General features: G+C 50.0%; 1 protein-coding gene across 1 annotated transcript; it reads left to right on the top strand.

Moving 5' to 3' along the window:
* Positions 1–10780: 10780 nt before the first annotated feature.
* Positions 10781–12230, top strand: LOC125521193 (peroxidase P7). Its single transcript, XM_048686251.2, has 3 exons — positions 10781–11075; positions 11160–11351; positions 11458–12230. The coding sequence occupies exons 1-3, from the start codon at positions 10860–10862 to the stop codon at positions 12007–12009; spliced, it is 960 nt and encodes a 319-aa protein (XP_048542208.2). The 5' UTR covers positions 10781–10859; the 3' UTR covers positions 12010–12230.
* The last annotated feature ends 260 nt before the right edge of the window (positions 12231–12490 follow it).

The raw sequence follows: 12490 nt of genomic DNA, 5'->3' as shown, positions 1-12490 counted from the left end.
GCACATCACTATAAGCCTTGCAAGCAATGTAACTAATGAGTTAGTTACGGGATGTAGCATTACGGAAACGAGTAAAGAGACTTGCCGGTAAGGAGATTGAACTAGGTATTGAGATACCAATGATCGAATCTCGAGCAAGTAACATACCGATGACAAAGGGAACAACGTATGTTGTTATGCGGTTTGACCGATAAAGATCTTCGTAGAATATGTAGGAACCAATATGAGCATCCAGGTTCCGCTATTGGTTATTGACCGGAGATGAGACTCAATCATGTCTACATAGTCCTCGAACCCGTAGGGTCAGCACGCTTAACATTCGATGATGATCGGTATTACGACTTTATTTGTTTTGATATACCAAAGGTGGTTCGGAGTCCCGGATGTGATCACGGACATGACAAGGAGTCTCTAAATGGTCGAGACATAAAGATTGATATATTGGACGGCTATATTCGGACATCGGAAGTGTTTCGGGTGGTTTCGGATAAAACCGGAGTGCTGGAGGGTTACCGGAACCCCCACCCCCGGAGAACTAATGGGCCTTAGTGGAGAGAGAGAGGGTCGGCCAGGGCAGGCCGCGCACCCCCTCCCCCTTTAGTCCGAATTGGACTAGGAGGGGGCAGCGCCCCCCTTTTCCTTCCCCTCTCCCACTCCTTCCTTCCCCCTCCTAGTAGGACTAGGAAAGGATGAATCCTACTCCTACTAGGAGGAGGATTCCTCCCCTCCTTGGGCGCCCCAAGGGCCGTCCGGCCTCCCCCTTGCTCCTTTATATACGGGGGCAGGGTGCACCCTAGAACACACAAGTTGACATTGTTTAGCCGGGTGCGGTGCCCCCCTCCACCATCATCCACCTCGGTTATATCGTTGCAGTGCTTAGGCGAAGCCCTGCGCCAGTAGCTTCATCATCACCGTCATCACACCGTCGTGCTGACAAAACTCTCCCTTGACACTCAGCTAGATCTAGAGTTCGCGAGACGTCACCGAGCTGAACGTGTGCAGATTGCAGAGGTGTCGTATGTTCGGTGCTAGGATCAATCGGATCGTGAAGACGTTCGACTACATCAACCGCGTTGTCATAACGCTACCACTTACGGTCTACAAGGGTACGTAGACTATGTTCTTCCCTCTCGTTGCTATGCATCACCTAGATAGATCTTGCGTGTGCGTAGGATTTTTTTTGAAATTACTGCATTCCCCAACACATAGGTGGGAATTCAAGTAGTTACCTAGGTTTATCTTTCCAACAAATGCATGAGGGTTTTTGTATTTGTATGCAGCTTATTCCGCAAGTCTATCCCTTGTTTTGTTTTGAGTTGTGGTATTCGAGTTGCTTCAGTGTCAAGTGTTGATTCCATACCTATTCCTAAGCGGTGTTCTCATATTTCTATGGGAGTGCTAATCCTTCTTGATCATCGAGATTGTCATGTCAATCCTTTTGAACCGGTGCACTTCTTTTCAAGTTATTCCATACGGGCGCTGTGGAGAAGCGTGGGGATTGTCCGTTTCATCCGTCCCAAGTTGCCTTTGTTTTTTTTCCGCCCACCCACCCTTTTTTCTTCAATGACTCGGATTTCTTAATCAAGTATCCTTTTATTTATGTGAAGTTTCTTCATCCTTTTCTTCCAAGTTTCGATCCGGTGATTTATCATGAAGATGCTCAACAGTTTCAAGTTCATCATCCTTCCTTGTTGTTTCTTCTCCAGATTCAATTCAAGCCTTGTTGATCATATTCCTTTCCTCGTTTCAAATGTTTTTCCATACCGGTGCACCTCTTAATCTTTAACCTCTTGCTATTCAATTGTTCCGGGGTGTTGAAGATACAGCAGAAGATTCGTGTTTCCATTCTTAGTCCTTTCAAGATATTTTGAGGTTGTTATCTCATTCAAGACATTTAATTCAACCGGTGCAATCTCCCTTTAAAAATCACTTCAATGGTGTTTCTTGTGAGTGGGCCCTAACCCACAGGTCTTTTCCCAGGATCTTACCTGACTCTTCTAATTCTTTCCGGAGTTATTCCCAAATTCTTTTAAAGTTTGACGTAAGAATGAATTATCATCAGTCATATGTCTTTCTCCAAGATCTTTCAAATTCTTCTCATCGTTGGTTCAACCTTCCTATTCTTCATTCTGTAGTGCCTCAACAATTCATGGTGGAGTTTCTCATCGTCATTGTCAACATTTGAAGATCGAAGAAGATTTTTTTCCCTATATCTTGGTCCGTTCTCTTGAAGATGTGTAGTTCAAGCTTGATGCCATCCTCTCATGTTTTCAATTGTGAGTATTCTTTTCAGCCATCCGACGCATTTTAGGAGTTGATTTACTCTCTCGATCATCTGAAGGCCATGATTTCTGAATATTACTCATTCTCAGCTTTTAGCTCTCGTTCTCCAAATCTACTGGTGCATCGTTCAAGTATACTCTAGTCAGCTCATGATCTCTTCGTTCTCTTGTATCTGAATCCTCTCAAGTATCTTCGTTCATTTTTCTAATTCTTCCTGGTGCTACGTTCCTTTTATTTATTCGTTTTCAATTCTTACGGTGGTTCATTCAACATTCCTATTCCTTAATTATCATATCATTTCATTCATTCTTTCCAATCCTACCGGTGGTTCGTTCAAGACCTTCCCAAGTTTGTTGTATCTCTCTTTAATCATTTTCAATGAGAATAAGTGGCATGCCAAATCCGCTGCTTGTCATCAATTAAAGTTGATGAAGGGTAAGCATGACATAATTCTTATTCTTATTTCATCGAGGTGATTTAATTCTTTAACCCGGAGGCGCATCAAAATCCTCGGTTCAAGTGTTTCATATTTTCCTTTCCAGAGTTCCAAGTTTTCTTGGTTATATTGTCGTGAAGCTCCATCTAAATCACTACAAGGCTTCAATCATATTATTTTCATCCATCACTTCCTTCTCATTGTCCTTTTGTTACCGGAGTTCTTCATGGAGGCTCTACATGATGGTTCATCAAGGATTTAATTCATTCTCGAAGTGTTCTTCAAGATTCTTGTTGGAGGAGCTCAAGCATTCTTTATCGTGCATTCTGAAGTGCAATTCTTCTTCATTATCTTTTGAGGTGGTCTTATATCATTCTTGACAATTTTCCTTCGTGTTTCTTGATTCACATGTTGTCAAGAATGAGGTATTTTAAATCCATCAATCTCTTCGTTGGAGTTATCTTGGTAGAGATTTCACCTAACACCTTTCCTAAGGAATGTTGCCAATGGTGCTTATCAATGATCCAAGTTATCTCTTTATCATCTTGGTGGAAGAAGTTTTTCATGTCTTTGGCGTTCTCAATCAAAATAATTGATTCCGCTAGTGGCAGACTAGTGTTGAGATGTTTTCATAAGCCAACGAGGAGTATATCATTTGATTGTTTATTCTTCAACAACTCCGTTCAACTCTTCTTTGTAAGGATGCTTTTCAAAATCAATTGTGGTAGAAACTGTCATTTGTTTCTCCCTTCTTTCTTTACAACAATCTAGCTTCTTTCCTTTCATTCCAGATGCATTGTGATGTTGCTCTCTTCGACCATCATCTCGTTTTTATCAAAGATCATGCTCTTTCCTTGCTTATCCACTTAATCGAAGTGTCGAGTCCTCTTTTCAAGTTCTTCCCATCTTATCAAGCTTTGCTTCTCTTTTCTACCGGATTGCTGCCTGCATTCTTTCATTCTCATTCCTTGCCTATTTTGTTTCAACCAAACTGGTTTCAATTCACCCTTTCCCATTGTGTTCTTTTCATGTCTTTGCAACCTTTGAGGTTCGTGGTTTCACTCTTTTGTCAAGAAGCAACTTAGTTTTACCTCTTCCTTCTTTGGTTTCTCTCGGGTGCCATCCCTAGATCTCGGGGCGAGATCTCTTGTAAGTGGAGGAGAGTTGTAACGCCCCAAGACCGATGCTCCAGATGCCTTCCATGTATTCCGAGTTTCGTCGTGTGATTTGTTTTGTCTGTTGCATTCTTCATAGCATCATTTGCATTGCATCATGTCATCATGCCATCATTTTCGCAAACTAACTAAACTCACATAAATAAATCATGTGGATCTTCGATCCATTTAAATCAAGGGAATTCATATGGTGAGTTCTCTTTATAACATATCCTCCCAATATTTAGGGAGCTACTATAAATATTCCATTGTTTTAGAATTTACCACAACACACCTGCATGGTAAATCCCTTGGCCTTTACTTCTTCAAGTTTTGGCTTTCTAACCTTGCCAACAATTCTTTATCTCTCTTATCAAGGTTCCTCCAAAAATCCTTAACATTTTTGGACACTTCAAAATCTAGTCCTAGTTCAAACCCATTTGAATTAAATTCAAATGAGTATGAATTCAACTTCACGCCCATGCTCACTTCTATTTCCTTGGGTCAAACTCATTTTTGCGAGCCCGGGAAAATAATCCCCATGCCAAATTCTATCTATTCCTTCCTTTCTTCTCCTTTTTCTTCTTTGACATTTTCTGTTTTGGGGAAAAAGAAGAAGAAAGAGAGCAGCCGCACCTCGGCCTGCTCGCAGCAGCTAGCCCAGGCCACCACGGCCTTCCTAAGCCCAGCAGCCAGGCCGACCCACCAAGGCCAAGGCCCAGCCGACCCCCTTCTAATCTAACCCTAGCGAACCTAGCGCCCGATCCCACTCATCTCCCTCTCGTTACCCACTCCGCCACCACCGGCTCGATCTCGTCCCCCTCCCGATTTCCTCTCATCTCGTTCCCCTTCGCCTCCTCCACCTCGTGCCGTCAGGGAGAGCCCCGCTCGATCCCTTCGCCCCTGATCTCACCTCCTGTGGCGGCTGCATCCCTCATCGCCTCCACCCCCCGAGCAGGCCCTAGCCACCGCAACTCCACGCCGTCCTCCGCAGGCGGGCCACCTCGCCTCGCGTCCGACGACCGGCTCCGTCGCTGGCGCCCACAGGACCAGCACCATGCCCCGCCTTTTTCCCTCGTTCTTCCTTCTACTCTTGTATCCATGTCTCTCTCTCAGTGCACTTTCTCTGCCCTTGGACAGGGACCTCGGCGACCTTGGCCCGCCATGGATGGCCTACTCTGCCAAGCTCCCCGCTGCCGCATCACGCCCAGGCCGATCCTCCTCTGCCCGTTCCTTGACCATCTTCTCCACAGCGACCTATGCACAACCGTGACGCTCCTCTCGCGAGCACCTCCTTCTAAACCCCTTCGGGTCCTCGTCGTGGCCCTGCCTGCACTAGCAGCCTCCTGCTGCATGTCGTCTCCATGGCCTTGAGGAGCCACACAAGCTGTCGGTCGTTCTGGCCCTTGCACATCACCGTTGACTCAAGGAGACTAACACTGCCAAGTCCAAGGACGATCCCCGAAGATTTTGGACGCACCAAGTTCCTCTTTTGGACCCGTCAAGTGTACAGCGACTCGTGGGCGACTACGCGGATTCGCCAAGTACCCCACCGGCAAGACCGATGCCCGAACAAGCACACCGGCTCTATGGATTTTGGCAAGTCCCTCAACGACCGGCGCTTAGTACCACTATGTTTGCCATGTACGTCTACACCAAGACCGGACATAAAAGGTGGTGAGTGTGGCTAAAGCATCGGATTTACGACGAAGAGGAAAAGTCCACACATAATGAGAATAATCATCTAAAATCACCAAATAGTATAGATAGCCCATGTTACTCGCAACGGGAGACTTCCAAACATCACTATGAATCAACTGAAATGGAAAAGTGGAAACTGAAGTAGACGCACTAAAGGGTAGACGTACGTGCTAATTGCCCAAACGACAAGCCTCACAAGTATGCTCGGCGAGCTTATCGCATGAGAAAGAAAAACTCCTAAGAATCTGACGCAAAACGGCGGGGTTGGGGTGGCCCAAGCGAGCATGCCAAAGGTCGACGCCGGCGGAGAGAGCGACAGGTGTGGAAGTGGAGGCGCCGGAGTGCACGGGATAAAACTCGTCAGGGCTATCACATCGGTGAAGCACCATCCGGGTACGGGCGTCCTTCACAGAAAAACCAACATGGTCAAATTCAACAGTAAGAGGATTCTCACGAGTAAGACGACGAACAGAGACTAAGCTAGTGACTAAGTCAGGTGAAACAAGAATGTTAGACATAGTGATAGGTGTGGAACTAGAAGGAAAACTAGTGCTACTGACATGGGTGATGGGTAAAGAGGAACCGTTACCGACGGTTATGCGAGTGGGGGTGTGAACGAGAGTGGGGGAGGAAAGGTTACCGGGATGAGCTGTCATGTGCGCAGTAGCACCCGAGTCCATGTACCAGTCGCCTCCATCGCCATAGTTGCTCGGCGACGACGCCGAGTGTAGGGCGGCCAGGAGAGCTGGGTCCCATGGTGCAGGTGCCGGCGGTGGCAGCTGGCCTCCATAGGGCAGTGGCTGGGCGGGCGCGCCGTAGCCACCGAGGGGTGGTGGCACGAGCGGGGCACCGTAGAGCTGGTAGGGGGTGCCGACGAACGCCTGGTGGACCGCTTGACGAGGACCAAGTAGACCCGGTGCAGGAGCCCGCGGGACGGGCATATGATAGGCGTGGACGACGCCCGTCCACGGGTTTTGCCCCGCGGCCCATGGCGGGGGCGGCTGCTGGAAGCGGGGCGCCCCCCGGCACCTGGCGCCTGCTGCTGCGGCTGCTGCTGGCGGCGGCCTCCGCCACCCCGCCGGTTGTGTCGCCCCCCGCCACCTTGCGGCTGCTGGGGAGGCGCGGGCGGCAGCGGGTAGTAGCCGGCGGGCGCGGGTGGCGCGGGCGGACGAGGGGCGGCCGAAGGAGCAGGGTCGCCGTGGGTGGTACCGGAGGCGAGGGCGGTGTGCTGGACCCGCTGCTTCAGCTTCGTCATCCGGTGCTCCTCAAGTTTGAGGTACGCGACAACGCGCTGGAAAGTGGGTTGCGGCAGCAGGATGAGGTTGGACGCCGCGTTGCCGAAGTCCTCATTGAGACCGGCGGTGAGGGTGCTCAGCATGAGGTCGTCAAAGACCTTAGCGCCGATGTCGCGAAGCTCGTCGGCGAGCATCTTGAGCCTCATGCAGTACTCGTCGATGGTGGAGTTGTCCTGGTGACAGCCGAAGAACTCCTGCTGCAAGAAAACAAGGCGCTGAAGTTTGTTGTCGGTGAAGAGCGCGTTGATCTTGCCCCACACGGTGCAGGCGTCGTCGTCCTCGGCAACGACCGTGTGGAAGATGTCCTTCGAGACCATCTGGTAGAACCAACGGATGATCGTCGCCTCGATGGCGGACCACTCCGGGTCGCCATGCATGTACGCGCTGTCCACGGAACCGTTGATGTGCTTGGTGAGATAGTACTCGCGGAAGACGAGGTTGAAGTAGGTCTTCCACGCGTAGTACGATGTGCTGAAGCTGTCGAGACATATAGGGACTCGGGCCTCAATATTGAGGTCACGGATGGCGGCGGCGGAGGGCTCGGGGCCAGCGAAGGGGTTGGACGAGTGAGTCGTGAAGGAGCCGGGAGAGGATGGCCACGACATGGCGGTGGCATGCGGGTGCGAAGGGGCGGCTAGGGTTAGGGTTTTGGGGGTAAAGAGGAGGCGGCAGCAGCAGTGGGTGATGCAATTGTGGGATGGCGACGCATCCTGCGAGCGGCTCGGCTGGGAAGCGAAGCGGCGGGCGGGACGACTTGGCGGGCGATGCAGTGGGCGGGCGGCTCGGCTGGCGTGGTAGGCAGTGAGGCGCGCGGCTGGAGCGATGGGTTAGCGAGTGGCAGGGAGGCGCACGACTGGGTGGGCGACGCGGGTGGCGTGCGGGGCTAGAGTCGCGGCAGGGAGAGGCACGGGGCGTGCGGGGCGGAAGCAAGCACGGTGGCGGCGGCGGTGGGGTGCGGCGGCAGCGGCGGCGGTGCGTGGAGGCGCGGTGGCGGTGGCGACGGCTGACCCTAGGGTTAGACCGGAGAGGATGATATCATGTAGAGAGATAATTTGCAATACAATGATGTTGTATTAATAGGATGCTGGTATACGTATATATATTATATAAGGAAAGGTCTTTATCTTAACTATACAATACTAAAAGATGAATCACAACTTTAATACACGTGCAATATGAACGATATACTCAACACTCTTGATTACTTTCATTCCAGGACCTTTCTCCACAGTGGCCCAAAGTAGTGTTGCAAACAAGATAGCCAAGCATCGATGGGAGCATACATAAGTTTTTTTGTATACTTGTATTATCAGATACGTGTCTGATTGCCCAAACGTTTTGTATTTCCCTTTTTATGCTGGCCACTTGGTACGTACTGATTCTGGGCCAGATACGGCCGAGCGACATCCTTTATGATCTTATATCCCGGGAACACGCATCTTTGAAATTTAGCCTAGTAGGGACAAAAGCCGGTACATGATGACAAATTTTAAATTCAAACCATCACGTACTTTGGGTAGCTATACTTGATGAGTTGTCGTCCTGATTCTCAAGCGCCAATAATCGACACGAAATTAGTTGATCTCTTTTGTAATTATTTAACAACCAAGCCAATTTGAACTTCGCTTATCGTACGTGGTCGTAGCACGGCGAATGCATGATGACTTAACCCTCGTATAGTTTATTTATTTTTTGCGGGTAACCCTCCTATAATTTCGGAGCAAGCACTATCATATCCAATAATAGTAGTTGATCATTTGTTCGTAATTAGGGGTACTGTGGAACAAATTGGCACCCCATCCAAAACAGTTATAGTAATCAAGATTGCTGTAAATTTCGACGGTGTTCTTGTCCGTCGGGATTGGATTTCACAAAGTGAGAAAATATGCTCTTGTACTTAGTGGCCAGCCCACACACACGCGATTGCCAATCCCAGCCACTCCGATGAACGAACACATGCATATGCCTTATCCACTTACTACTTCACTTAGAGAAAGCTAGCTCGTAATGTTCTCTCATTTTCGAATTCAGACGTTACGCACTCCTGCCGCTTTTCGGTTAAGAAGTGCTTATCGGCGCTGACCCCAGTTTAGCACGGATCGCTGGACGATTCGAAGTCCATTGAAGCGGGTGACAGTGAGATAGACGCACGCTTCCAACCTTTCCACTGTCCTACGAAAGTGATTGATCTTTACATGCATGCATGTATACAGGGTAGCGAAATAGTAGTACTCTCTCCGTTCCGAATTATTTGTTTTAGATTTGTCTAGATACGAAAGTATTTAACACTAAAATAAGTCTAGATACGTCCGTATCTAGACAAATCCAAGACAAATAATTTGGAACGAAGGGAGTACGTATTATCGTCCTATCTCCAGACTAATTGTTTGACCTCGACATGCACATGCAAGTTGCGATGTAATGCCATCCTTACGTATAACTCTACAATCAGTTGATGCCGGATCAGTGGTACCTTTCAGATTGGCCCAATAAGGGAGTTTTGCTACACCTACCTAATTATCCTAGGTAAAGCTACATAAAAACTGGTCTTGGTAGTCCTGACCATGGGCAGCCCGGCCCGGTCAGCCTGACCCGAAAAAGTCCGACCTTCTCCACGGGCCGTGCCGGGCCCGGGCCTATCGTTTTTGCCGTTTAAGAAAGAGGCCCGGCCCATGGCCTAAGGCCCGACAGGCTTTTAACGTGATGGGCCGGGCTCGGGCCTGATTTTTAGGCCCGACAGCCAGGTCGGGCCACGCTTGGGCCTGGATTTTTTTTGCGTCGGGCTTTGGTTGGCCCGACCTGAGGGATGGCCAGGTATAGTCTTGGGTGATTTGATTGAAAGGAAAAAATAACCCAGGCCTCGCCCTGTGAAAATCACGGGGGAGAGAGAAGTAGATTAGGAAGTTTATGTTTACCTAGATGAGTAATCCAAAAGTGGATGCAGGTTGTTGTCTTCGACGACATCTGAAAGATGAAACATGTGTTGGGTCTGTGGTTGATGGCTAGCAAGTATGGTTTTCTCCTTCGGCATCTTAGTCATGATGGAGTGTCAAACCTGGAATTTGATGACATGTCCGGAGTGTTGCCCCGGTCTGATTCGTTCAACGATAATGATTTCGTCTTTGGTGAGCCATCTTGGAGGTCTGCAAAGGTGCATATCAGCAATGGAGCTGTGTCGAGCTCGCGTGAGGAGGTAATCCATCATTTTTTTCCTTTGGTGGATGATGTGGTGGTACCAGAGGCAGGGAGCGGGCGTTGGTGTCATGTTCAGAGGATTCTTCGGTCTTGATTGTATTTTTACTTCTTGGTTATTGATCATGTGTGTAATCTGCTGTCTTATCAATTCTATCATGTGGATCTTTCCATGACTTGTACTATGATTTTTACAATATAAACGAGACACGTATTACCATGAAAGAAAAGGCTGATTCATGGGCCAGCCTATACAGCAATACGGATGCTTCAAACTGTGAGATGGCAATAAAATATTATAATGTCAGAGGAATCGGGACTGACCCCACCCATGCACAGCCAATACCCGTGACGTGCACATCAACACGTCTCTGCGCGCCTCTTATAATACTCGAGGAAATACGGTATACGATAACCAACACATGCAAGGACATGATTCAGTGCAAGGCAGGGGATAGGGCAGTGCCGAGTGCGCATGCTGCTGATTAACAGTTAGCGTCGTGCCAAGCCTGTGCCCATGCCGGAGCGATCGGTGGTCAACCAAATCCAGCTGCTACGACTGCAGAGTCCGGTCATGAACTTTGTATGTAGCACTTCGTAGAACGTGCGTCATCGGAACAGTGCGCCCGCCAGCCCATGCAGCCGCGGGCTAGACTCCTGGCTAGGCCTAGGCGGTCAGCGTCCACGATCGAGCTCGAGCACTATAAATGGGATGCCACCCTATGCATCTCGCCTCATCGAGCTCACATCACAAGAGTTATCTGTAGCTAGTCACGTCGCATCAAAGCCGAAGAAGCAATGGCCGCCTTCGCCACCAGGTCTGCGCCCTTCCTCGGCCTCGCCGCCGTGCTCTGTGTCCTCGCCGGCGCGCAGCAGCTCTCTCCGAGCTTCTACTCGAGGTCTTGCCCCAACCTGGCGTCCATCGTACGGTCGGAGATGACCTCGGCGTTGCAGAGGGAGAGGCGGATGGGCGCCTCCATCCTCCGCCTCTTCTTCCACGATTGCTTCGTCAATGTGAGCAACACCGTTCCTCTCTACTCTTCTGTTATCAGTTAAGTACTGACGTTTAATGGTGTTTATTCTGCTATGTGTCGGCAGGGGTGTGACGGCTCGATTCTGCTTGACGACACCTCGACGTTCACTGGCGAGAAGAACGCCGGGCCGAACGCCAACTCGGCCCGCGGGTTCGAGGTGATCGACGCCATCAAGACCCGGGTCGAGGCTGCGTGCAGGGCCACCGTCTCCTGCGCTGACATCCTCGCGCTCGCCGCCCGTGATGGAGTCAACCTGGTTAGTCGCTTCAACGGGCCGCTGACCCGTACTACTACACATGCTGCGCTTATTTTTACTGGAATAGCGCCATGGCTGACTCGGCTGAGCCGTTGCGTGCGTGCAGCTCGGAGGCCCCACGTGGAGCGTGCCGCTGGGGCGCAAGGACTCGCGCACGGCGAGCCAGAGCGCGGCCAACGCGAACCTCCCGGGCCCCGGCTCCAGCCTCGCCACGCTCATCACCATGTTCGGCAACAAGAACCTGTCGCCGCGGGACATGACGGCGCTCTCCGGCGCGCACACCATCGGGCGGTCGCAGTGCCAGTTCTTCCGTAACCGCATCTACAACGAGCGCAACATCAACGCCAGCTTCGCGGCGCTGCGGCAGCGGACGTGCCCGCGGTCCGGCGGAGACAGCAACCTCGCGCCATTAGACGTGCAGACCGCCGACGGGTTCGACAACGCCTACTACCGGAACCTTGTGGGGCAGCGCGGCCTCCTGCACTCGGACCAGGAGCTCTTCAACGGCGGGTCGCAGGACGCGCTGGTGAGGCAGTACAGCAACAGCCCCAGCCAGTTCTCGGCCGACTTCGTCACGGCCATGCTGAAGATGGGCGGCTTACTGCCGTCCTCCGGGACGCAGACGGAGGTCAGGTTAAACTGCAGGAAGCCCAACTGAGTACACGTGGAGAAGTGTGCTAAATAACGATTGATGCCTTGGAAAACGAGGCATTGGTCAGGTACTCAGGTTCACGTATTGTATGTATATAAAAGAACACCGAATGTACAAACGCTCGTTGGCTCAATCCGGGGCAAACGTGCAAACTACAAAGTATCAAAATGTAACACCCTGTTACGTCTGACGGGATTAAGACTGGCCCTACAAACACTTTGTCCTCACTCGTGCGCATTCAGGACGAACTTCCTGATCGGTCACTCATCCTAGAATTACCCCAAGTCAAATACACTTAACTTTGGAGTTTTTTTTGAATGAGCTACCGTAAAAGAAGAAATTCTTTATTGATATAAGTAGTGTATATCATTCCTATTAATCTAGGCTCTTATACAAAATGTACGTTGGTCATAAAAGTGTATCATCATCATCAATACAGAACAATGGGATGGTACATCATAATTAAAGAAAACAATCTCTAATGTAA

Source organism: Triticum urartu, chromosome 7A (assembly GCF_056163025.1).
Source record: "Triticum urartu cultivar PI428250 chromosome 7A, HENAU_Tu73, whole genome shotgun sequence".
Lineage (NCBI taxonomy): Eukaryota > Viridiplantae > Streptophyta > Magnoliopsida > Poales > Poaceae > Triticum > Triticum urartu.
Note: the sequence above shows the minus strand (reverse complement) of the source record. Positions and strands in the feature narration are given on the sequence as shown.